The sequence below is a fragment of the Strix aluco genome, chromosome 16 (genome assembly GCF_031877795.1).
Source record: "Strix aluco isolate bStrAlu1 chromosome 16, bStrAlu1.hap1, whole genome shotgun sequence".
Lineage (NCBI taxonomy): Eukaryota > Metazoa > Chordata > Aves > Strigiformes > Strigidae > Strix > Strix aluco.
In genome coordinates this window covers 547749-574978 of record NC_133946.1, presented here as the reverse complement: position 1 = coordinate 574978, position 27230 = coordinate 547749, and the positions used below count along the sequence as shown (strand labels likewise).

The window sequence follows — 27230 nt, the reverse complement described above, 5'->3', positions numbered from 1 at the left end:
ATGTTTGATTTCTTTTTTTAATAAACTGAAATGATGACTAGTAACGTGACAGAAATAGAAGGCAGATATTTCATGTTGTCTTACGGAAATGGAAGTAATTTTTGTCCTCTTCCTAAATAAGATAATATAGTGATTTTTGCTTAGAAGAATGCTCAGTCAGAGGAATAAATGAAACACTTAAAAATGTGGTGGGTGGTGTGTGGGTGGAGAGAATTACTTGCAAAAATTGGAAAGCGCAGACTTTCTGTCATTTGAAAGCTTACTCAGTTAATGAATTTGTCAAGAATGTGTGGAATTTTAGAAATGAAAGTATTTAGTGACATCTTTTAGTTTTGGTCATGAATAATAATAAAATATTTCTGATTGAATAGTAAGTGCTGGCAAGGAGGTTATAGCAACTTGCACAATATCGTTAACAACTGCAAGTTTATCTGCATTGTACCTTTTTTTTTTTTTTTGACCAGAAGCTTAGTGTTTCACAAGGTTGAGGGTTTTTTTCAGACATCTGAACTAGTTTTCTTGTGAAGAAATTCCCTTAGATTCCAAATTCACTGGGTCAGGCTGGAGATGACTTTATAGATTATTTTAGCTGTAACATTAGTGGAAATTCTCTAAAAAATTGAATTATATGAGTAGGGCGACCAAACATTCTTTTGTGAAATATATTATTTCTGTATTTGGACTATGGTTGATTATAAATCAGCTAACACCCTGATGTTGAAAGGATCCCATTCTATAATCCACTTCACTATTTAAATGTGAAACAGGAAGCATTTACTGTGAAACATTGTCCTGCTAAACTGCTGTCTCAGATAACTTTATTTTAGGTACATTGGTGCATGACTTTCCAGGTGAGTTTTAACAAGTTGAACTACATCTAGAAGCTTTTAGGAAGTTCAGGCAACCATTGGAATGTGCTCCTTTTAGTTGACTTTGTTACCAGTTTCAAATAATGCATTCATTTTCTTTTTTAAAGCTCTGAGAAATGTTAACTTTTTCTAAGAATGCTAACATTTTACTTTGAGGTTTATTTCTGCTTATTAATTAAAGTGTTTCTGTTTTCAAGGGAGCAAAAGAAATTGAAGGTGAAGAGGAGTCTGGTTTAATTCCGCCTGCAGAAGTATTTGCTCCTAAAAGTCTGGTGTTGGTGTCCAGACTAGATTATCCAGAAATTTTCAGGGTAAAGAACTTGCAATTGTCATTTATAATATATGTCAGCAGACAAAGCTGGGTTTAATAAGTAGCAGTGACAGTACTTTTGATTTAAAACATCTCGGGATTGATTTGGGAATTTAAAGCAAAAGTAGGCTTAGATGGAGCTAGATAAAATCCAATGTCTATGACAGTAAATAGTCCCTATAGGTTAAAGCAGTGCTTTTTTACCCTCCAAGCAGTTTTAAATCTACATAGAAGATGAAATAGAGATTTTTCTGGGCTCAAATTACGGTATAATGAAGGGAATTATTAGGACAAAACCAGATTTGCTCAGGTAAAAACAAGATATTAACAATATTTGATTAAATGTATAATGGTAAATTAATAGCAAAATCCTAGTTTTCCTCCATATATAAGGCAAAATGTCAGAGCCTATTCCAGATCAAATTAAGATGTATGACAGAGATTTAGGATCTTGGATTACTTTCAGCTGATGAGATATGACTAATATGAGATAAATGAAAAGCTTAAATTTTTATTAAGCTAATACATATTAACAGAAACAAATATAGTTTGGTTTACAGATCAAAGGAGGAAATCATTCAACAGTTAAGCTGTCATTAGACATTAAGAATGACTGTACTGAGTGACATTAAAAGTCCATGTAGCCCAGTATTTTGTCTCTGATAGTGGCCCACACCAAATGCAATGCAAAGTGTTTAAGAATAGGGCAGGCTGTAGAATTAATTCCACAAAATACTTTCCTAATTCAGTGTGAATTATAGTTAAATGATATCCTGAACCAGAGGTGTCTGTTGTGTGGGGTTTTTTCATATAATTTGTTCAGTTTCTTAATGCTCAGATTTTACAACAACCCATGGCAAGGAGTTTCACAGCTTAACTATGTGTTATATGAAGAGTCACCATTGGAATTATTTCTAATAAAAGAATTCCTAAAGTATTTGCTGATTTATCAGAGTTACAGCAGCTAAAAGGCATCAAAAGGATGCTGTGAAACAGAGTTATTTATTTCCTTTTTCCCAAAGGCTTCTTAGAACATAATATTGAATCATCTTACATTAAATTATTAGTAAAAATGATAAAGCTATACCTGAGATTTCTCAATCAAAACTGACTCAAAAAAAAAAATGCTGAAGTGTTAGTGTACTGTTCATTTTAAAATACATTGGTATTTATTTTACTAAATAAAGAAGGTAGGTTTATTAACATATGGAACTGTTGATCATTTATGCTAGTCTTAAAATGAGTCTCAAAAGCTCATTGATTCATCAGTGTTCTACTCTGGAAACCAATCAGGTTTAGGTCCATGGAATTCTAAGCACAAATGAAGCTATGTTGATTTTATAGTTTAAAAATGTAACTTGTAGTAAAGCACTTCTTGTATAATGATCAGAGCACAAATATTAAACATTGAATTTCTTTTTTTAAAAGCATATATCTATACCTGCCAGCATATACATCCCTTCTAAATAGCCAAGCTAATTTTTTAAAATTAATGATTGCCTTTGTGGCACCCTGTCTTCAGTTGGAAAGTACTTCATTAATAGCTATTAAGACACACTTATTTTTAAAAAGTTATATACATAGGACTTTAAGTAATTTGACATCTGCCTTCTCTGTATTGCAGTCTAACATATTTCGTCTACCTTTCTAGGCTTGCCTTGGCCTGATCTATACTGTGTATGTGGACAGCCTGAATGTGTCACTGGAGACTCTCATTGCAAATCTGTGTTCATGCCTTGTCCCTGCTTCTGGAGGGTCTCAGGTAAATGGAAAAAAAGGGTATTTTTCCAGTTAATTTAATTTATGAAGAAAACAAAAAATAAATTCTTGAAATATTTTTGAAGAAAAAAAGATCATAGTTCAGCTGAGTGCTTTCCCTGTGGCCTGTGAGTGCTTTCGCTGTGGCCTGTCTTCTAAAGACAGCAAAAATTCCATTCCAGGATAAGGTCAAAGGGTTAATTTTGTCACTGAGTTGACTTTTAACAAGGCACAGTAACAAATCAAGCAGTTTAGTTTTTAATAATAATGTATGTTCAGGAATATTTCTGCTTGCTACAGATTTTTTTTTTAAAGGCTTTTTTTCTTTGCTTTTTTTTAACATGTCCTTCTCTTCAGTTCATTTACCCATGTCTTTTCTTGATGCAGTTCAGGGTTCCACTGGACTTTTCTTTGGTAACTCTTCTGAATTTCTATTTTCATAAAACTAAAAAAAAAAAAAAACCACTAAAAAAAAAAAAAAGGCTAAAAAAGTAACTTGAACATGGTTTTCTCAGAGATAATTAAATATTCCAGGTAGCCCATACATTCAAAAATAAAAATGTTTTCCAGCAAATATACTTTTTTCTGCTTTTTACCTACACTTTCTGTGAGCAGAAAGTCAGTTTTGTTTGATGATCTACTTTAAATAAATTATTTGTATACATTTGCGGGTTTCTGACAAGCCAGTTGGATCTTACTTGCTTGGCCTTCACTTTATGCTGTGACACTACTGGGAAATTGTAGTCCTTAGCTTCCGGGTAGGCTTCATGATAAGTATGCAGATGCCAATATTTTAAAGTCAGTTTCACACACATTTTCTCACGGTTCCTACCCAGCCTATGGATTATCAACCTTCTTGAATTCCTACAAATCCCTAATTCTTTTCTGTTTTTCCCTTAGCCCTGGCTGCTTTGGAATTTCTTAGTGCTGTAAGTGGCAAAATATCCTCTCAGCTTAGTCAGGATCTACCTTGTTGCTCTCCAGGCCCACATCTCTGTGTTTTTGCATCCCAAGGTTTTGAAGGGAAGTAATTAGATGGTATCTTCTCATCTATCCTCTTTTTTTTTTTAAATTTTTTTTTTTTCCTCCAATCCATAAATATGGCTTTTACCCAGTGGCCATTTCCTCTGATGGAGGAGGGAGAAGTCATGCTCCTCTGGCTGTTCTCCCTTCTGCGTTCTCTCTTCAAATAAAATGTTCTTTCGTTTTGAAGTTAAATTTGCTAGTGTCAAACTATCATTTAATCAGAAATTAAGTTTTTCTATTTTCTTTCTTAAGCTTCATGCTTCAGGGCTAAATCTGAATTATATCTCTTAGAATGGGAACACTGTTCTGATGTTTACTTCCAGAAGTCCTTGAACCTCCCAGGTTATTCATGTGTCCACCACTGAAATAATCGACTGTGAAATTAGTTGCTGACCTGCATCCCAGTCTGCTGCCAAAGTGCTGGGGAAGAGCACGCCTGCTACAGCTCAGGGACTTGCTTGGTTTTACTGTGGAGCGTTTTGGTTTCAAACATCTGCTGTGCAGCAACTAGAGCTTGGTACCTTCATAGAGTCAGCATCTTTGCTGTCATACAGAGTGGAGTTGTACCACACTTGCTGCTTGTACAGAATCGCCTCCCACCCCATGGTAGTTTGTGGTTAGAGGTAACTGCTTGAAATCACCCACTGCTTCAATGCCATGTGGATTTAGTTGGAGGAAAGCAAGATTATTTTGCAGTTACAATGCTTTTTGTGATGTGATACACAAGTGCGTTCCCTTCACCCCCATTTCCGGCCTCCCTCAAGGGAGGTATGTTTTTGTGCTGGAAAGGTAACTGAAGTTTTAATTCTACTTTAATATGCACAGCAGGAACATAAGGGTAGCAGAAGTGTCCTTTTCAATACCCATATATCACAAGTATCTTCATACTTAAAATGTGCATTCCGACAGGAGATATGCAAGAACTTCAGTTAGAAAATAGTAGATATTTTTCTGATTTGAATGGGTTTTAAATGGTTTTGGTTTTTTTCCTGGAAGGTTTTTTGATGTATTATTAAAAATGTAATATTGAATGCCTTCAAAGCCATAACTATTTAAGTAATTCAGTGGAGATGCAAGGAAGGCAATATTATGCTATACATTCAAGGAGGCATATCATTGTCCTCAAATTATATTTCAGATCTCTATTGGTCAGTTCAGTTATTCTTACTGACTTTAATCTTCTGTACACAAAATAAATATTTTTTGCAGGATAAATCACTTATCTGTATGACAACAGCTTGTTTATTCTCTATAAATTAAATTTATACTCAATTAAAAAAATTCTTTCTACAGAAACTGTTTTCTTTGGGAGCTGGAGACCGACAACTGATACAGACTCCTCTACATGATAGCCTTCCTGTTACAGGCACCAGTGTGGCTCTTCTCTTTCAGCAACTGGGTATGTCTAGGTCTGCTTTGAAAAAAAATTATTTTTTTAAATTACAGAATGAGGTATTTTTTGTTCTCATTCAGTTCAAATCATGTGCCAAGAAAGCTACACTGTAAATGTTAATGTCTTTTGAATGAAAGGGTGACTAATAGTGCTTTTATCCCCTAATCGGACATTCATATAACCTTTTTGTACATCCTGCCTGTGGTAAGTTATCTTCAATATTATCTAGTGTCTGTAAGTGCACTGTGAGCAGAAGTGAGCCTGGCCTCTGTTTAAATACAAAAACATTCATGTAAAAAGATTGCTCACCCCTTGGATACTGTACAAACTCCAAACAAAACCAAAGAGGTTAATAATAAAACTAGTGTAACTGAAAAGGTTAGCAGAAGAGATACCATGTACTGATATTGGTAACTATATGTGGAATTTGTATTATTCCGTTGTTATCTATTATTCCATGTCTTTCAAGATGATTAACACAAACCTCATCAGATGCTTACTTGTTCGTTAGAATTACAAAGTCGTGTCGTTGTTGCCTGGGTACCTCAATACTAATCTCATGTCACTCATTAGATTTTAACACTGTTACAGTCGTTTTTACATTGGTTTGTGAAGTGATTTGGAGCACCAACTTGTAGCAGTCACGGATAAAGGCACAATTAATAATCTTTTCCAAACCTGTGAACTTCATGTTTAGTCTCAAGTAATCAGATAGCCTCAGAATACATGTTGTCATCCATTCTTCTCATAAATGCACAATAAGAATGGATGCAAACTGGAAAAAGCATAGTGAGGAGGAGTAACAGCTTATGTCACAGGAAGCAGTATCAGATCTGATGAGCACAATGCCATCTACTAGTAAGATTTAATTTTCTCCTTCCAAAAAGAATATTATTGCAAAACGAATATTATTATTTTGTTATTAGCAGTTTAAATTAAAAAACATGGCTAACATGGTATAGATGCTGCTTGTCTTCACTACAGTCCCTGAGGTTTTACTTGGCTTATTATGTCAAGAGCCATTAAGATTACTCTGATCAGATTGCAGGCAATGTTTTAAACATGGACAGGCCCAACAACCTTTCCCCTTTTCTGAAGATATAAAATATGGAGTGAGGTACCATAAGTACAGTATGATATACCATGTGGTATGGTATGTTTGTTCTGTTGGTACAGTATGAGATACCTAAGTCGAGGCAGTTTATTTCGGGCAATTGTAGCGAAGGTTGCTGTAAATTCACAGTTCTGAAAACGTCAAAGAAAGCACGGCTCTTAGCTAGTGCTTAGATAGGTTAGCTACCATGTCTTATGACACTTAGCTTTTGTGTGGCAAATTTGGATCATTGTGTTCTGTTACAGGATCAGTCTGAGGAAGACAACTAAGGCAAATAATTTGAAAAGTCATTGTATGCATCAGATTTATAAGGGGGAAACTCTGTAAAGACAGAGTGGGACTATAAATATGGCAGAGGAAGCTGAGGACCATCTTTTCCTCTTGGATTCTTAGTAAGAGCATGTTTGTAGAGCAAGCTTTTTTTAATTCTACTCGTGTATAAAACTGAGTTCTAAAACTTCCATATAAGAATTTAAAATTGCTTTCACGCCCATAGGATTTAAGTTAATATTATTAACCACATTTTATTAGTGGGTAAATATATACAGATGGATGTCATGTAACTTCCTGAAGACACTATAACAGAGGACTGAAGTTCTTGGAGTGTAACCAGGACTCCTAGACTGTTGTGCTAGTTATCAATGATCCTTTACTTTTATATTCTGAAATTGTGTAATTCCTTAATAGCTTGTATACACTTTCCAATATCGATACCCCTGATTTACTCTTTGTCTACCATCTCATCTTTCTTTTCCCATTCTCCATTAGCCTTTTTGCTGTAAACAGTCTGTTTTCTATGGTTTTGCTGCTCCTCTGCCTTCTTTTGTTTCCCCAAGTTCCAGTAAATGCTCGGAGGTCCAGTCTTTCTTGCTTTTTGGTGGCTTCTAAGAAGTACAAGTAAGAGTCAGTAAGCCCATGCTTACTAGGTGCCCTTTCCAGTTACGGTGCACAGAAGGATATGAAAATCAGCAGAAAGAGGGGGAGAGCAAGGGAGATATGGAAGGAAAACTTGCTCATTGCTCACAATTCTGTTTAGTGACAATTCAGCTGGCCTGAAGGAGAAAGACTGAAGAAAGTATGTGATTATAAAACTTGACAAATCTTCACAACAAGAAGCTATATACTTGCATCCCATTTCCCCGAAGAGATCATAGAAGTTTGTAGGAAAAAAGACTTGCCTCAGTACTCCTCCTTTTCTGTTGTGGCGTAATTTTCTCTTTTACAAGGCTATCAGAACTATTAGGAAGAGCTTGTCTAATGGTCTTGTGTAGGTCCTCTTCCTGTCTCTCTCCTGTTCTCTGGTGTGATGAGGACAGTCGTGGTTGCATGGGAATGGGCCTGAAATTAGTTAAGGAGTAGGCAAATAAGTTGTCTATTCCTTACAAGTTTATTTCTTTTTTTTAAGCAGCTACTTTGAGCCCTTTGCAAAAGAGACTGACTTTTCTCATCTCCTATTTCGAACCACTGCTTTTTATTTTCTTTTTAAAATTTTTTAAAATGGTTTTTTTTTGTAAATGCGCCTCAGTTCTAAGCTGAAATCCCTTTCAAAGATTTTGTGTCTAAGTATCTAAGGATATAGCACAATGGTAGAATCACCTTGTATCTCTAAGGACACAATTAAGAAATGTTTACATTTTCATTGTGTCAATCACTTTACAGAATAGCACATCGTTCCTTTTACATGTGGGTGGTGGACTGTCATCATCATCTTAAGGCCAAGGTTTGTTAATGCTAAATTTCTGTTTGGAATTACCAGAAAAGAGTTGTTAATACAGCTACCTATGTGTGTTTGAAATGGTTGTTGGAAATAAAAAGAGGACCTGGAAATATGAACAGACTGTTTTAAATCTCATTTCTTCTCACTTTTCATATAGTCTTATGAAGAGTTAAAGGCAGTGAGTCTGGAAGGATATGGTAGAACCTATTAGCTCATCCCTTTGAAAAAGTTTATTTTTCTAAGATAAGGCCTAATGCTTTCCTCTGGAGATCGTAGTTGAGCTTGTCAGAAGTTTTTTGTGCTTTTTGTAACTATAGTCACTCTTACTCTATTTCTGTCGTTCCGTTTGAACAGGAGCTTAATATGTATTTGTTTCTACTAACCTGGGCAAAAACATTCTACTTCTGTTGCCCAGTGTGGTGTTTGATAGTTACTTTAATGACAGCTGTTACCAAATGCTTGTGTTTAGGACACAGATATTGACTAGGCTATTTGTCAAGTAACGACATAGTGAGTTATTTCTCTTCTGGTACAAGTCACAATTCAATATAAATTATTAATAGAAACTTGAAGAGTAGCTAGAAAAATATTTGTGAACTGTATAAATCACCTTTTTAAATATAGCTTTTTCTTTGAGGAAGATGGGCAGCAAGACAGAATTTACCACTATGAATAGATACAAAAGTAATTTCAACATTTATTTTGAGAAATATTGTGCAATAGTAATCTCATCATGCTTTTTGTGCTTGGCAGGATAATACTGTGTCAGTGGATGACCCTCCCTGTATTACCAAGTTCGCAACATATCTGGAAATAGACCTTATTTTTACTTAGGCGTTAAACTACAGTTGAGAAAAACATCCCCAGAGGTTTTGAGCTTAATAATAAGGAACAGCAGTGTTTGACATTTTAAATCATACATTCTTTTTTTATTTAATAAAAGTTAACATATGGGAATAATGTGACAAAAGCCAGGCCTGTAGCTGGATCACTACACCTAAAAATTATTTAATCAAGAAGGATTAACTGGAAAAACAGTAATCATGAAGTTACTTTAAAAATGACCTGTGGTAGCTAGAAGACTTTCAATACTCTTTTATTTCTCGTTGCCTGTTAGTGAGATGGTAGGTATTTATAAAAGCTTCAAAACACTGTAGCCTTCTTCAGGCTCCAAGGAGGTTTTGGTTATACTTATTTTCTCTTTCTGTTAACAATACATTCCTGTGTTTCTGCCTTAACCTCTTTTCATTTGTCCAAACTCCAACCCTACTTGCTTTCTCCATTCTGCTGCATTCATGCAGCATTACCATATTCAGTCATTTCTGAGACATACACCTCCATCTCCCCAGTGGTCAGTTTTTTCAGAAGAACCTAAGACACAAAGTTATATTAGGGACCTGAGCAGCAAAACAAGAACCTAAGGTTTAACCAGCACTTTTAATTTTTGCATGTTTCAAGGACTAGTAGCCCGAATCACGCTGCTAAGCTGAGCAAAACAATTATAAAAATTTATTTTCCTGAAGAAATAATGTTTCTCCCAACTTTCCAAACACTTGATCAAAGACAAAAAGAGTTTTCCTTCCTTTCATTTTTGTTCACTCTCTTATCTGGGTATTTTCCTATCCCCTTATTTCCTCTGTTCCATTTCATTTGTCTGTGCTGGTTTTCCTCCTCATATCTTTATTTCACCACTCAAGATATTTTCAGTAGAACTCAGACTGACTTTCAGTGTTACAAAGAAAGTAATTTTTCAAGTGGCAAAAATGAAACTTTGAAGTAAATTCTACTTTGAATCTTCTGGATAAGACACAAGGTAAGGGTGCTTTTGAATTCAGGGCTGTGTAGAATAGAGATTAAATAGATGGAACGGGATGAAGATGAATGCTAATGCTAGATTGAGTCAGGTTGCTTGGAAAGCTTGTCTTTCGTTTGTCCAGCCTAACTCGTATGAAAGTGCTAAGCATCGCGATCCTTCAGCCTTTTCACCTATTTTAAAATATTTTTAATCTAGAAATTATGAAGCCTCCAAACCAAGTACTTCAAAAATAACATATATGAAGACTGCAGTGTCATTAAATATCAGTAATTCCAGATGTCAGAAGTGATCAATTGATTAAACTTAAAGATTGTTACAGTTTCACAAAATATAAATGCTAGGGCAGATGTGTGTGATAATGGCAGAGTTGATAAGCAGGGAAGTACAAGCAGTTTAAAATGCTTCACTCCAGTATTAGTACTGGTAACATGTATTTTTTTAATATGGCTGTTTAATTCCAAAATTCAACACTGTGACTTGATACTGAGAAATTTGGAGTATTATCTGTCGTTTCTCCCTACTCGCGTGTTCCTACCTTTCTTTTGCACCAGAGCAGATACTTCTCAGATACTGCAGGGAGTTGCTTAAAATTAGTTAATTAATTAACACTAAGGAAGCAAATAGAAGTGCATGATTTTCCACATGTTGCCATGGTAGGACACTGACAGTGATGATTTTTATTGGTTTAAACAGTCATGGAGCCAAAACCCATTGCTCTTATACAGTGATAAATCCATTCATAACAGAATGATAAGATCGTATATTAACTATTATACCTCTTTATAATTGTTTGGGGTGGACTATCAAAGTATACAGAAGTAGAAGAAATGCTGTATTTTCTAATTTTTCAGTCATTTGATCTGCTAGAAATTAATGAAGAACAATGTGGTTTTTTAATATTTTCGTTTTGATAATATACTAAAATTGCTTTGTGTGTTCACAAATTTGTTTGGGGGGAAGATCTAAATTGCAACAGCATTGTTTTAATTGTTTTTTAATTAAGGTATGCCACTCAATTTCTATTTGGAAGTAGATGTTTGTACACGCAGAGGGATTTTAAACTGACAGACCTGTACTTTACAATTTTGGTTAAAAACCACATTGTTTTAAATGTCTCTGTAGTTGTGCCAGTAACATTCAGCATACATTTTGCTCTCAGAAGGCTTGAAATTTCTGCTTAGGCTGATCGTTCAGCAGGCTCTGTCCTTGGTTCTTATAAGTATTTCCTTTGAAAAGCCGATGTCAGGGCCCTAAGCGCATCAGCAGCCCCCGAGCCCCTCCTTGCAGAGTTGAGCTGCCTGTGCTCAAGGTCAGCATTGATGTAGCACAGCTGTGCAACCTTAGCTCAGACTGATGAGGAAAGAGCTGTGTGAAAGATGAGAGAAGGACAGGCCTGTTGACCTCTGCTTGGCTGCTGTACTTAACCTCAGGCCATGCCCTTGGTTCTTGCCTGAGCCATGTTGTAGCAATGCTTGTGCCTGGCAACATACCTCTCCGACCCAGATCCTCAGCCACGGACTGGACATCCTGGCTTGATCTCAAGTCTTCATGACTGTGGACTTGCCTAGTGATAACTGTGACTGACCTGGCTGCCATCGCTGGACCTGATCCTGACCCTGCCATGCTGGCTTGATCTCAGACCTTCCTCATCACTATGGGCTTGTCTGGCTATCTCAACTTGTGGCTGAACTCATCTTTCTCTGGGTATTGTGGGACTCCATCACTTGTTGGTGGGGGCATTGCCCCTTCCCACCTTGTTTCCATATTTGGCACCTGCTTTGCCTTCTGTTATGGAGCAGTGTGCCATTGCTGGTCCCTGGCTGCTGGTGGTTCTTCAATTTTCACTGTTTACCTTCTAAAAGTCTTGAGAAAGTTGATATTTTGATACTAGTTCTTCACAGTAAGTATTGATCCCTTTGATACTAAAAATCAGGCCTTGCAGTTCCTACAAGAGATGCAGTTGTGCACTGCTACCTGCCAGGTATAGTTTGATCCTGAGGAAGAGATCTTTCTTGATCTTAAAATATGCACACTGGTCAGACTTTCAGCATTCTGCTATAAAGCTGGCTTCATCTGTTAACAACCTTTCCAACATGTTATTGCTTCCCAACACACTACCTCAGTAATTATGATGGTGAGCTACTGGAGCAAAATTGTTTATGTATCACAAAGATAAACATCCCACAGTTCAGCAACAGTTGACCTATGGAGAATGCAGAGAAATGATCTGGTGGAGATTACCTGTAACTTCTTCTCTCAGTTTGAAATACAAAGAATCACTGTGCTGAATCAGACCTCAACACCACAACACAGCAGAAGAGTTCAGGTGCGAGATATATTGCTTTGCTGAAGAAAAGGAAGATCTTGTATTCTACTGACTGTCACAATTTAGGGTGCAAATTAGTAGACACGTACATACCAAAAGAGTGCAGTATTAGCAGTGCTGTCAAAGGTGAGTGATTTACAAGGCTGTTATGGTTAAACTGCATTCAGTATAGAGGAGAGGCTGAAAAGTTTAGTTGAGTCTCACATGTAGCTTAAGAGCGAGAGAACCTGAATGCTTGGGAAAAGGGCGCACTCTCGTGCGAGATCATAAGACGGTGCCCCAAGCGCCCTCCATCATAAATCCTTAACTGATTTTCTTGTTTATGATAAGGGAGGGCTTAAATAGCAAGGTGGAAATTTTCTAGACTAATTGGATCCAAAAACCATTTTGCATTTCTGGTAGTCAGTAGCTAGCAGGTGCAGACACTTTGCCTTTCCCAGAAGCACAACCCAATTGTGCAGTCTTATGCTTGTGGATATTGGTTTCAGTCTCTATTCTCAGTGACCCTGAAATTTGACTTTCTTCTTGCTGAGCTAGCATAAACTACCTTGTTGCTTCTTCACAGATAGTCTTTAACTTTTGCTGTTGCTGGTTCTTTTAGCTTTTTAGAATGTGTAAGTCAAGTAGAGGAACTGCATGCTGAACTACACAGTGTTGTTTGAGAAAGAGCCCAATTGTATTAAAAGTATTTCACTTCCAGTACTGTGAATGGAACTACTAAATTAATTCTTGAGTTTCAGAAGACAGTAGAATTCAACATAAAATAACTCAATGCTGACTTGACTGTAAGTCAAGGGATACACGTGGCATAGTGTGATATAGGAATGACACTTGTTTCTAGTTTGTTTTTCCAATAAAATAGATGTACTTTGTCCATAGTTAAACAATGGGATAATTATTAATTAAAAAGCATTAGATAGGTGACAGGTAATAATGTGTGTTTATCTGCTAATTATTTCGGTTTATATTATGGTTAATAACTTAAAATAGATTTTACCTTTTTTCTTTTTAAGAATGATCAAAACCAGAAATTTCCTCTGTTACCCCAGTACACAGCTATGTTGGGCATTTGTGGTGTGTGAACTTGCAGCAGTAACACTCAGCAGCCATGGTCAGCGTGAGGTTATCTGCAGTAGTTTGCACTTAGGGAAAGTAAAGCTGGTTGTCTTGAATGATCTGGCAATTTCTTCTTCACAGGGGAGTTAGGCAACTGAATTCATTGGCTCTTACCATGATGGAGGAGCTTGTATAGAACTGTAAGTTCTATTGTATAGAACTTGTAAGTTCTATTCCAACTGTTTAGGTTGGAACAGGATCTCTGGAAGTCAAAAGGTCTAACCACAATCTCTTAAGTAGACCCACACTAGAGATAGATGAGGTTGGTCATGTAGACACAGATTGTGGAACAACTGATACATATGAATGTTTGGGAGTTTGAGTATTTCTTCAAGATGTGGGCAAAAATATGTGAGAAGCTCTTAGTTTAATGTCTATAAATGTAGTATTTTGACACATGCCATAATCTTTAGCAGTCCACTTTGGTATGTAGCTCAGCCCATTCTTGTTCAGCTCTCTCAAAAGACCCCTGAGTCTACAGCAATTTTTCTTTTTCAGCCTAGTGTTTTGCTGAACAGGGGTATCCATGGCTACCTATTAAAGTCTCTTTGACTCTACTTTTTATAGTGATGGTTATTATTTTATAGATTTGCACTCTCATCTGATATACCTCAAACAGTTCCTAAGGCAGATGGATTTTATATGGAACCATGTCAGGAAAACAACAGGAAGTAGAGCCAGAACTTACTACTTCTTTGATTTAAGATTTTTTTAGGTAATTGACATTTTATACTTTAAAAAAACCCCATTGACTCTTTGTAAATAGTGTTATCATTTTCATATAACTTTTTAATAAATCTTATAAGATTATATAATAACATTAAAATATTATTAGTTTTACCATTATTATTAGGGGAATCAAAAAGGGAAAAACTGAATTATGGTGATTCTCAAATTAGCTAACTTTTGTGATAGCTAATTTTAAAACTGACAGTACTTGTAGGACATGCTATGCTTTACATTTTTTTCCTGAATGAAAGTAAAAGTAGTTCTACTGCTTAAAAAGTGTGGCGTCCTTTGGAAAACGTAAATCCCAAAGTAACATAAAATCTGAAAGGAATGTTTAAATTGTTGGTCATATTATTGCTCATTAGTGGCTTTTAAAGTCTGCTTTTTGAACAATGTTAGGTTTTTCTGCTGTATTTTATCCTTTTATTTTGCTCCATATATGTCCTGGTTTAACCAGGATAGGGTTAAGTTTCCCCAGCAGTGGGAGGGGAGCTCTAGCCCGGTTATTGGTCACATCCTGGCAGGTCACATTTTCCTGGCTCCGGAGCGCGGTGCGCTCGTGGTTTTGTACATCGTGCTTCAAACTGCTGTATTTGGTAGCTATTTTGCTCTGTTCATTGCTATCACTATTACTGTTATTGTTATTGTTGTTGTTTGTTGTGTTGCTATTGCATTGTTGTATTAAACCTTTCCTTATTTCAGTCTTGGGGCTTTGTATTTCACTCCCTTTGTGGGGGAGGGGTAGCGGCCGCGTGGTCTCAGACCCCGGCAGGGGCTAAACCATCACAATATCATAGACCATATGTAGTACCGTTTGCTGCTTTTTACATCATTGTTCAGAGAGAGGAGTTCATGGGTACACCTGCTTAAGCTACAGAAAATGGTGAGCATCAAGAACAAACTCATAAAAAGGTCTTGAATCAATTAAGGCTGGAAGTTAAAACATGATGTCTAACCATAGGAAGAGAAAAATTCTGAAACACCTTCTGTTGTGAGTAGTAGTGACAAACGGTATCACTACATCTAAGATGAAGCTTGATCAATTTGGGACTGTCTGATATAGTCATGATAGCAACAGGCTGTACTCTTTCACTGTTTATAGACCCTTCAGTCCCATATTTCTAAATCCAGGATGTATTAAAATACCCAGAATTTTTGCTTTTGACTACATTTGTTGACACTTTGAGGAATGTTCTCTGTAATGTAATAGTTTCTCATTATTTTAATTCTGGTTTAGGGGAGATACAATGTTCAGCCTCTCATGTAGTGTACTTTATGCCAACAGATGACTATATTGAATTACTGTATAAATGGGAAAAGACATTCCTGATAAATATATATGTGTATTTGTGTGGCTGGGAAACATTATGGAAGGGTCACTGCACAGTCAGCATGTGAGCTGGCTTCAACTTGTTGACTAAGTAAATCCTAGTGTCTTCAACATAGAACAAGAATTGTTTATATTTTAGTACTTCATTATGTTCAGAAATAATGGAAGAGAAGCTAAGCAATGAGAGATTTAATCTGCACAGCATATGAAGTGACCAAATGGAGCATTTTCAGTACAGTAATAGCTATGACTGGGAGATGCACTAAGTATCGATGTGGTTGCCTTTCCCATCTCATGTTTGTTATGAGACTTCAGTGATATGAACCAGAACGTTTTTTACCTCTGTCAGGTTGTTTACAAACTTCTTACCCAACTCACTCAATTTCTGTTATTTCCATGAGATGTCATGTATTGTGTGATGAGAACATATATACCCTTTGTTTGAATTTAGCAACATCTGCGATTAAGTTAAATTAAGACAGTTTTATTGAACTATATAATCAAGAAACTTCTAATCAGTCTTTGATCTTAATAAATTGTGAACTCTCCAGCCTATGGAACCTGGCACCACATGTTGCATGGGTGGATGGTGCTGGCTTATGTTGTAGTTTCAGTTTAAATCCCAGTGGCCAGGGAGCTGCAATTAGCTCTATAACCCAGCAAAAGCGAATTTGCTGTTCAAGCTTTCCAAGTAGATTTGTCTAGTCTGTCAAAGAACAAATCGATTACCAAGGGTTTTGATGTGGCATTTACTGCTAATGGGCCCTTACTGCTGCAACAACAGAACAAAAAGAAAGTATTCTTTTAGGTGCTGTTGGAAATAAAGGGATATTGTGGTAGTGAATTTTGTACAGGGACTCTGCTGCACTCTCAAGTAACTGCACTTTGGACAGTTGCTGAGGCTTCATTTCCCCAGCAGCATAAACTGCCAGGCAGCCTATCCCATTTGGGAATGTCCATTTCTGGTTGCACAGGCCTGTCCCATCTCCTGTACTAAAGTGGTGCCTGACTCACCCATGCTGAGGTATTTTATCTCGCCAAGTTAACAGAAAATATTTGGAGGGTGGAAGGAGAGAAAGTCACATCTGTCTTCTGTCAGCAGTCTCAGGTTGAGGTTTGATGCCGTGGTTAAATCAGTCCAATAGCCAAGTGCTGCCATGAGAACAGATCCATCCCTCTTCCAGCTTGAACTAGCTCACCTTGGACTCTTGGGAGCTTTAACGAAGGTGGGAAGAAAGCAGCAGCAGCATGAGGGTGAGCTAAGACCAGCCCTTTCAATGACAGCCATTAGAGCTGCCAGTCAGGACAGGAAACAAGTCAGCTACTGTCGAACTATCCCTTCAGTACATGCTGCTCAGTTTCTTGACATTTGTTTGGCACATGTGGGTACAGAGTTCTGTCATCTACCAGTGTAATGCTGGTGCTGTGACGCCAGCCCTCAGTAGACAGAAATGTGTTGGGAGGCAGTGACCAGTATTTCTTGTAGTGTTCAGTGTTTTACAGAACAACAAAGCACATGAAATAAGATGCTTGCTTGCTTTTTCTCCAGTCCGAACTTGTACTACTAATGCCTCTTCTAATGAGACAAAATATGCAGTAGTTAATTTCCATTCATAAATCTCAGACAGAAGAGTTATCTGACATAAGTGAATACTACAGTTAAAGAAACTTGAAGCTGTGTATTTGATAAAGTGCTGTGGTTAATGAGCTATTGTTTAAAAGCAAGCTTTTTAAATAAGATGAAAAATAGTAAAATTATATATTCCTGTTTTCTCTATAACAATGAGGTGAAATTTTTTTAACTGTTAAGTGAAAATTTCTTTCGAGACATTTGAGAAGAGAGTAATTTTCTATTTCCTATATAGGAATTTTCTATTTCCTATAGTAGGACTTTAGAATATACCTCTCAGAAGAGTGAAAACAAATTATTTTTTTCCAGAGATGAGAAAAATGTAAACTCCAGAAAGCAAATGTCTAATAAATAGACAAACAAAATTCAAAAAGGAAAAAGAAGCTTAGCTATGCTTATAGAAAATACTGAAACAGATCCTACTTGGAACAGAACTTTTATTTCTGCATTCGTACCAGCAGAAGTAGAAAGAACTTTTTTTTATTATTCCAGAGCAAACTTGATAGCAGTTAAATCATGAGACCTTGCAAAACTTTAAAATTCAAAAATTCAGTGTTTAATACTTCTGCAGAGAGGAAAGGAAAAACAGTTTTCTATAGAAATTTCATTCCATATATTTGTTCTTGTAAAATCAGGATCTCAGGAGGTCAGGAAAATCTCAGATGATTTCACAAAAAAAGAATTTTTGAAGATTGTTAAACTTTTTGCAGAGAATACAAATCTGATCTTTAAAGAATGTAAAGCGACTTCTTAAATTTTTCATGGTTACGGTGTTTCACAGTTTCCTTAATTGAATATTTGTGGTTTTATGCTTCATGAATATCAACCAACAGTGGCTGAAGATAGCTCTAACACAATATCCTGATCAGCCACTTCTGTTCTTCTTGTCTTTGCATTTATTACATTCCATTAATATAATGTTTCAGTAGTTATGTCCCTTGAGAAAGACTTTGTAGTCCTTAGACAGGAAACAGATATGTTTGCAGTTTCTTGTGTATCCTTGACCATTTTTCCTGTGTACAGTTCAAGAATGGCAATGCTCTTCTCATTCTTAGATATTTTCTTTCTAAGGATCATAACAGTATTACTCTCACTCTGCATTGTTTTGTTAAAGGACATTTTTCTGCTTTAAATGAATCCAGTCGAATTATGAGTATCTATTTGCTCCATCAGGATTTAATTTGTAGTATTTCTGCTCAGAATATTTTACAATCCATTACACATGGCAGTCTTTCCCATATGTTATACTGTTCTTTTTCATGTTGCAGCTACCCATAATTTTGTGGGTTTAATTCTCTACTTTGCCTATTGGTTGGCTTTATTCTTAGCTATGAGTGAAATACTTGCTTTTAAAATTTTATGGTAATAAATAAGCCGTGTATTTATCTGAAATTAGTCCTTGTAGTTTGAGTCAGATCTCTTGAAACTTGCTGGTTTATATATAGCTGGAATGACAGCAAAAATATCCATCATCAAATTAAAAAGTATTTTCATATGTGGCTTATGTTGGTGAAAGTGAAGCGTACTGATTTCATACCTTTAGCATATACCTTTGTATTTTCAGAAATTCTGTTTGTGTGTTGTGCCTATGAGTAAATAAAGATTAAGGTGTCAAGATCAGGTTCTATGATATGCTGGTATCTGTAAGTGGACATCACCATACCAGGTTTCTGATGCTACCTAGCTAACATGTTCAAGTCCCATAAAAAGGCTGTCATTAATGTGTAAAAGTTGTTCACGCATTATTCCCAGACAGTTCTTGAATTGTTCAGATTGACAATGAGGGGATAAGTATAATAATTTCATTTTGACTGCCACTTCCCTATGAGATTACATGCTTTGCTAATTAGCTTATATGCAGAAGCATGTCCAATAGTCTCTAAAAAGTCCCAGTTATAACTTTGCTTCTTTGATCTCTATTCATCCTGACACAGCTTTGAATCTGCGGTCAGAGAAGTTATTATTTCTTTGTTGTAATAGTTTTCCTGATTTTAACATGAAATTTTAAAAACAGGTTGGGTTGTTTGAAAAATTTGAAATGCTCTGAGGTTTAAAATGTCTGTTGGTGGCTGAACATAAATCCTCCTTTACTTTCAGACAGTTTACCATATATGAATCAATTTGGAGAACTGGTAAATTGCAGTATCTATTTTTTATTACTTATATAAATCAGCAGTTGCAAATAATTGCTCCTTCACATCAAATTATAATTTTAGATTTGCTATCAGAATAAAGATTGATTATTCTGGCTAACTTAACGGCTATAAATGTTTTTTATAGCGCATGCTTAGTTCTCCAATGTATCTTTTGATGTATGTGAGAGAGGATGTTTCACAAAATATTTGGTACAAAAAATAAATTCATATTTCTTAAAAGGGCAGTTCTAAAGAAAGAAACTCACCTATAAAAATTTCTAGGAATGTGGGAACATTTCAGGAACGCTCTCCCACCTTTACTTAGGGAAATTGGGCAGCGTTTCAATTCATTAGTATGTATCCATATCCCAGTCCACTCTAAAGTCTTTTACAAAATTCTTTCATTGAGTTTTGGTTAGTGTTGGCCTGTGAGTGTTATACAGAAATTCTGTATCCCAATACTAGTTTTGTACAGGATTACTGTTTATCTCTACTTATGACTTTCTCGGGGCTGGAATACTAGGTATTTATGAGATAAACATCCAAACCAAATAGCTTCCTATTTTAGGTATCTTTGTAGATAACTGAATAACTAAGCAGAAGATGAGATGTGAAAATAAAGCATATTTCAGCAGAATAGACTATTACTCAGATGTTAATGCCTGCATGCATATAGAGACAGACAGCAAGAGAACAAAAACTTCTGTTTTAATCTGATAGTTAACAGTTCAATATTGAGAAATATTGCTTGCCACCCTCCCTGCAGGAAAAAAATAATCTCAGATTAGATTTGGATGAAGATTATCTTCCCCTTAACAGCTCTGAAATTAATTTTATATGCAAACCTACTTTGACTGACAGTCTCTTGGCATTTATTCTTTACAGAAATTTGGTTTTCATGTGTGTTCAGTAGAAAAAAAAAAAACAAAACAACTCAAAAGCAACATTTAAAGTAACTAAATCTGGTTTTAGTAGCACCTACCAAGCCTGTCCATATGAGCCAAACGTACAATCAGTTGTAAACCTTCAATTGGTAATGCAGGTTATGTTAGTATAATTCAGAGTTACTGCTTTCATGTAAATTTGACATTTACCTTCCTGCCATGTGAGTACTTTCCATACATGAAACCATTATTTGTCTGGTTTGCCTTCCATCGTCTTTACTGCTTTATTGAGAAAACTAACTCAACACACTCATGTAAGTCTTGAGCTTATCAGCCTCACTTTGAATATGTGTATCTTTAAAACTGTGCATATGAAATGGTATTGTACTTCCCTCTTTCAGGGATGAAGACCATATCTAAATATTTTATTATTAATTGTCTTTAGCTATATCGTTGTCTCCGAAGAAAGAATTTGCTGATCATGTTCATTCAGTGTATTGGCAGAGTTGTGTTTGAAGGCTCAAGAAATCCAGAGGTTTTTGCTGCTCCTTTAAGTAGGTCTGCAGAGGGATTTAATGAAATGGGTAATAATGAAGTGATATCAACATGCAAATAACAGACATCACCATGTGTCTTCTTAAGTCGACCATATACTGTGCTTAATCCCTGTTGCCTTGTGCCTGTACAATTTTGGGTTTGAATGACAACCATCTGCTTGACTCAGTGTGGACAGAACACAGTTGATACTGTTAAACTTTGGGGGAGCCATAGTGGTAGGAATATTTACCCAGCAGCTGAAGAGATCTTTTACGTATATACTCACTGATTTTCACAGTCTCTTTGATATGCTGTTTAATGATCAGTTGGCTTTTATGGCATTTATACCAGAATCTTTCTGTATGGTCCTCCTGTTCCTTACCTCTTCCCACCCTCCCCAAAGGCTGATTTGTAGAGAAGCCTTCCTTCTGCCCTGCTTCTTAGAAAGAACATGCAGCATTCATGGTTCAGATACTAAAATGCCTTCAAGTTCCAAAATCAAAAGTTTACCTCTAAGAATGCATCTTGGTTTCAATGCTACATGTCACACCCATGTTTGCTTCTATGTGCTCACAAATTAGTACGAACACTCTAGTCATGAAATGTTTAATTTCTTAGCTGAAGGCTCTGTGCTTTAGAGACTGCTTCTCTTCCTCCTTAGTCTGACAAAGACCAAATAAGTTAATCTCTTGGGGTACTTGTCTGACTCATGTTCTCTGTTACGAAGCCAGAAAGCAGAATAAATTAACCCTCACAAAACTGTCTGCTGGCACTAGACTGCTCCCCATTTGTGGGCAAGTTTGCCTATGGTTTAATCATGTAATGTGCAGTGCAGTCCTACTTTAAGAATAGAACTGCATACTTTTCTAAATGTGAATTGATCCTGAACTGAGTGGCATAACAAATTTCTGGGTTGAACAGCGTGTAGCTGATTGGAGATACCGTGTAATTTTTGGATTGACGAATGCTATTTGGCAGGATTTATCTGTATGAAATGAGTACAATTGTTGCTTCTTATTTATTAGTTAAGCTTGTATTTTGTTCATTAGCAGTGCCATGCAGCTACATCTCAAAAAAAAAAATGAAAAGAGTTTTGTTTTTCCCTACTTTTTTCCCATTTATCTTTAGAGTTTGACACTGCCTGGCACAGAACTTGTACTATGCACTCTCCAGTGGCCTTTCAGAAGGGCTTTTCAGTCTTTGTTGACCCGTTTCCTGGATTAGTCTGGCTAAGTTATGGATTATTTTGTCTATTAAGCTTTTTCTTGTGTCCAGTAATTTAAGAATGGCATATTGGCATAATAATGAATTCAACTAGTTGAGATTCCAAATCTGTATTTATAACTCTTTACAAAAGTCTGAAGAAGTTAGTGATAATATTTTGATTTCATGCAATATAGAGGACAGTTAATAATTTGTCAGGTACACTTTGTGAAATCATGCTTAAATAAATACTTAAATTCTAGAACAACAGGAAGCAGGCAGAATGATACATTTGTTGATGTAGGATGTCAGATAACTTAGTACAAATTACAGATTCTTTAAATACTTGAAAACAGTGAAGGTCAGGAAGCCTCCATTCAAAATTTTCCAGCATATGTATAATATTTTACAGGATGTCTGTCTGACTGTAGATGGCAAAAGAGTAATCTGTAAAAATCAACTTGTTTGTTGTTTTTCGTGTTGTCTATTTATGCCCTGAGAAATGAGCATCGGATGTGGTGTGGAGTCCAAAGACCAGTGTACGGTTCAAGGTTAAGACAGACACGATTGTATCTTGTAGCATGAGGAAACTGGGCTCAGACTATTCTTCAGAAATGTTTGTTTTCAGTAAACAACATTCAAGGCTTGAAACAACACCTTAGTGGCTTGGTCAAATAATTTAATCAATGGTTTAAATGGTTTAAAAAAGGAAAGTAACCAAAAGTCTTATTATTTATGATTTGTTTGATTGTATGAGATGAAAATTTCCTTCACAGTCATTATATTGCTGATATTCCTGAAAACATATATCAAAGTACATATGGAGCAATAATTTTGTGTTGAGGTAGTAGCTATCATCTTGAAAATAAGAGAATTTCAGATTAGACGTCTATATTGTACACTTGATTTTATTTATTTTATATTCTTCTGTATTGTATACAGATTATTTAAAAAAAAAAAAGAGAGAAGGAAAACAGCTGGTATCAAAGAAGCTGTCCGGGCTGTACAAGCTTTTCAGTCAGTGGAAGTGGTTAGTCTGGGTTTCACTGTCTAAGTGTGTTTCCAAACTGAGCAGCCTATTTTCAAGAATTGAGTCAATATCGGTGATTAGCCTCTCAGTGGAACAGCACTTCTATTATGCAAAAAAAGACTCAAAACAACCCCCCCACCCCCAAACTTCAGAATCTCTCCTTAGTTATAAATTTAATATTTCTCAGTCTGTGAAGCTTTCATTCAGGAAAGAAAAGGGTAAGAGCCAGTGAAGTTCTCACTTTAAACTGGCTTTTGGGAAAGATACCTAAAGAAATTACATTGGTTATTTCCTTTTTTTTATTGTATTGTTATTTCTTGTAAATTATTTAATTTTGTTTTCAAATGCAAGCACACAAGATTCCCAGTCTCTTTTTTTCTGTTTCTGTTGAAATGTGGCCGGTTTTGTTGAGGTGACTTTGGTTTTCATGCATTCAGAGCGCAGAAAATGGTCAAGAGAATTTAGAAATAACTTTTAGATGGAGATTCAATCCATTGAAAATTCCAGGTTCAGCTTGCAGTTAAGAACGTTTATAAAGTGATGTCGGTTACGTTAGGTAACTGTCTGACATTTCCCACACAGGTTTCTTGTAGGTGCTTGGATGTGGCCCAGCAGCACGGGCAGGGTGTGCAGCAGGTCTGGACCCTGCGCTTGCCGCTCTGCTGCCCTGCCGAGGGGTGGCCTTGTGCAGAGCTTTTAGGCAGTGATGGATTGCACAGCGGTAGTGTACACAGTTTATAGCTGCTTTTAACTGCTTTTTCCAAGGACCTGCTAACTTGGACCTGTGCTGGGGAATTGCCAGACTGGAGAGACAATGCTTCCTATCCCTTCTGATATGTGAGCAGTTGGCCAGTGAGCTTTCCCTGCCCCTACCAGCCTGTCTTCTTGCTTTGGTGATGGCTTTCATTTGGCCCTGTTCACAGAATCACAGAGAAGGTTGGATATTTCCTGGTGTCCTTATTTTCTTTTCCCTGCCATTCCTTACAAGACCTGCTGATTTATGAGAGATGTGTTTAGATGCTCTCAGTTTTGGTCACTTCCATAAGTTCTGTGGATAAAGCAATGCTTTTGTCTCACTCAAAGCTGGGACTACATCTGGTGCATTCGTATCACAGCAAACATTTCAACTCCTCTTCCATCCCAGTTCAAGTGTAGTGAACACCTGAGAGACCAACTAGAGGCATGTAATGAAAACATGTTTGCAGTAAATATTCTTCTGTGTGACATCAAGTTTATACGTGGGAGGTACTTGCTAAAAATAGTGATCTTAAAAATCAAATTATAGTGATGCTAATTAAGCTACAGTGAGAAATGTCTTTGTGGATTACAAACTGAAGTTTTATCTGTGGCCACTAATATGCAGCAAAACCAGACTAATTTCCCTAGTGAAACTATAAAAGCTTCACAAACTTTTATCATCTGCTTAATAGTTCAAATTCAAATTCTTCTTTTTAGAAGGCCAGTGTTCAAATACTGTGAAGTACTTGCAGGTGTCCTCCTTATACATAAGCAAAATCTTGATTTCCTCTTCATTCATGTATTTTCTTAGTAAAAATTTTTGCATTTTCAAGTGCTCAGTTACCATGTACTATTGAGAATTGTATATTGTTTTGATATCTGATGAGGAAGCCTATATTCAGAAGAGATTTCAAGTGAAAAATGCTGATACTGGATGAGTTTTAGGAGTAAGATATTCTTCCTAGTCTCTTCAACCATTATAATCCACAGCAGGATAATATATAGCTAGAAAAAAGGACTCTTTTTCTACACAGCTTGATTTTAATTGAGTACTTTCATTAAAGGAATGTTTTAATTCTTTGTAAAACAGTTTAAAGTCAGTAACATCCAGAAAATATTTTAGAGCAGTTACCTGTCAGTCTAGTCAGTTTTAAAATGTGAGGAATAGAAAACCATCTGTTTCAAGAATTTTTAGTTAAAGATATTTTGATCACAAGAGAGGTTATTTTAGAGAATTTAGTTGTAACAAATGATGTGATTATTTGTGACTTTTTAAGGTACTATTTTTCTCAGTAACACCTGCCAGAACATTACAGGTTTATAGAGGATTGTTCAAGGATTTTTGTATCTGATTATAGGAAAAAAGTGTCAGATGTTTAAAAAAATATATCCCTAAGTGTCTTAAGATATGGTGTAGAAAGCCCACTTAGCTTGAAAACAAAAACTTAGTTTAAAACAAAAAAGCATACTCCAAAGCAATCTTTAAAATCTTCTGGGAAAAGGAACAAGGGCAGTTTTGCATAAAAAGGGCAGTTCAAGTTTTTTCATTTCTTACAGAGATTTTTTTTTTAAACGGGCAGCAGTTTCTAACTTTGGGTTCGAATATATACGTACCCTCATACATACACAAAAAAGGACAGCATTTCAAGTTAGCTTCTAACCATTCACTCATGAGTGCTATTTCATTCACATTATTAAACTAGTTCAATTTTTTTTAACCCTATCCTTATGTTGTCTATTACAAAGCAGTTTGTTGTATAGCAGGACAATATTAATTATGCCACTGAAAAGAATAGCAAATATTTGCGACAGTCACTCACTCAGCAATATAACAAAGCCTTCTGTCCTTGAGTCCTCTCAAGTCTGCCTTTGATTTCATGTCTCTGTAAGATTCTTGGAGAGTGGAGTTTGAAAGCACAAGCTATTATGTTATTGATTTGTTCATCGTAAGAATTAAGTCTTTTTCTTAACAACCCTCTCCAAGTCCTTGTCCCTTTGTATGTAGGAACCAAGCTCCACTCCAGCAAAGCAAATTTTCATGCAACATCATAGAAAAAAAGATTTGTCAAAACAAATAAAAAAATAATTTTAAGTAATAAAAATTACTTAAGCAAAACAAAGTGTTAATTTTCATATGAATATAGTGGCTCTCCACAGTCACACTTCTTATTGGGTGGATTATTGTAAGATAAGCAGTAGCTTTGTAAAGGTAATACAGGCTGTCTTACTGATAACACTAGCTATGTCCTCAGGGAAACATCATACATTCCAGCATATTTCAGGAAATTTCATAAATTTCAGCATATCTCACATATCTCAGACATGTCTGCTTCTCAGGATGGGACTTTGTTTTAAAGGAAATGTATTTTTGGTTTTCCCTGAAAGCACATGGCTTTGTCTCCTAGGTAAATTATATTGTCTTTAAAAAAAAAACATAATCTGATTCATGAGTCTTACCCTAAATCTAGTGGGGCTTGTTTAAACAGTCAGCTCTTCTTTAACATACCCTTCTAATGACATGTACACTCTTACTGCCCTTTTTTAACCTTGTGACTCCTAGAATGCTCTCCATGGATAAAGTATGAATGTATCTACTAGGAAGTCTTTGCAATTTTCTTTTGAGCTTGTCAGTATGATGGTTTGGTTTTTTTTTTTTCTCCCTATGGAGATGCATAAAGGTTTAGAAGTTAAGCTTGGATCAGTGATCAGAATTGAATTCTAGGTACACAGAAGGCTATGCAGAAGATACATGTAATACTGTTTGAAGTCACTACTAAGCATTGCTGGGATTTGTGCTGAGGAGAGGAAATCCTTAAAAGTGGTATTTGAAAGAGATGTGTAATACAATATGTTTGATATGTAAAAATACGTTCAGATAGTATTTTAGCAACCTGAAAAATAGCAAGGAGGTTGCACTAGTTAAATAAAAGGTAGAAAAACTTGGGGTTTGGCAATTTATGCATTTATCATATGCTTTTTGAAAACTTCAGAAAATAATACATTTTAATGGAATTTTGATTCTTCCTTTGACACGTTATTACAGGGTGGGGTTTTGTTTTGGTTTTTTTTAAGGAATTCAAAATGTACTCAGCTTATTCTGTGCCGTGCTTACAGAAAACAAGGTTCTCTTTCACTCAGCAAGTTTTCAGAGGCTCAGTGATGCCTGTAGGGCTCTGGAGTCTTTGATGTTTCCCCTCAAATACAGGTGAGTTGAGTTTTGATTCTTTGAACTCTTTGACTAATTTTATAATTAATTTTGTAACTTATTTTACATTGTCCTTAACAAAAGGAGTTGTTCTATGTTTGTTCAAATAAGCAAAAGTTTTCATGATCATCTATACAAATCCTAGTCTGTACACATCATTAGTAAAAACCTGATTGCATCTTAACAGTGGAAACAATTAAAGGAGAAACATCCTACCTACAAATACAGTAGAAACCCTACTCGCAACATCAATTGAATGGTAAAGCTTGACAGTGATGATCCATGAGTAAATGCATGGAAAAGATATGGGGGAGATCTGATGACAGCCTGTCAATAAGTAAGAGGAGGTACATGGCAGGAGAAC

At 36.0% G+C, this 27230-nt stretch overlaps 1 protein-coding gene across 7 annotated transcripts in view; it reads left to right on the top strand.

The window, feature by feature from the left end:
• Window positions 1-27230, top strand: part of SBF2 (SET binding factor 2) — a 302371-nt gene that overhangs the window by 157347 nt on the left and 117794 nt on the right. For all 7 annotated transcript variants that reach the window (XM_074841630.1, XM_074841634.1, XM_074841633.1 and 4 more), the window contains 4 exons: window positions 1067-1180; window positions 2831-2941; window positions 5257-5362; window positions 26734-26866. In XM_074841630.1, the coding sequence (XP_074697731.1) occupies window positions 1067-1180; window positions 2831-2941; window positions 5257-5362; window positions 26734-26866 (464 nt within the window). The remainder of the gene's footprint in view (window positions 1-1066; window positions 1181-2830; window positions 2942-5256; window positions 5363-26733; window positions 26867-27230) is intronic.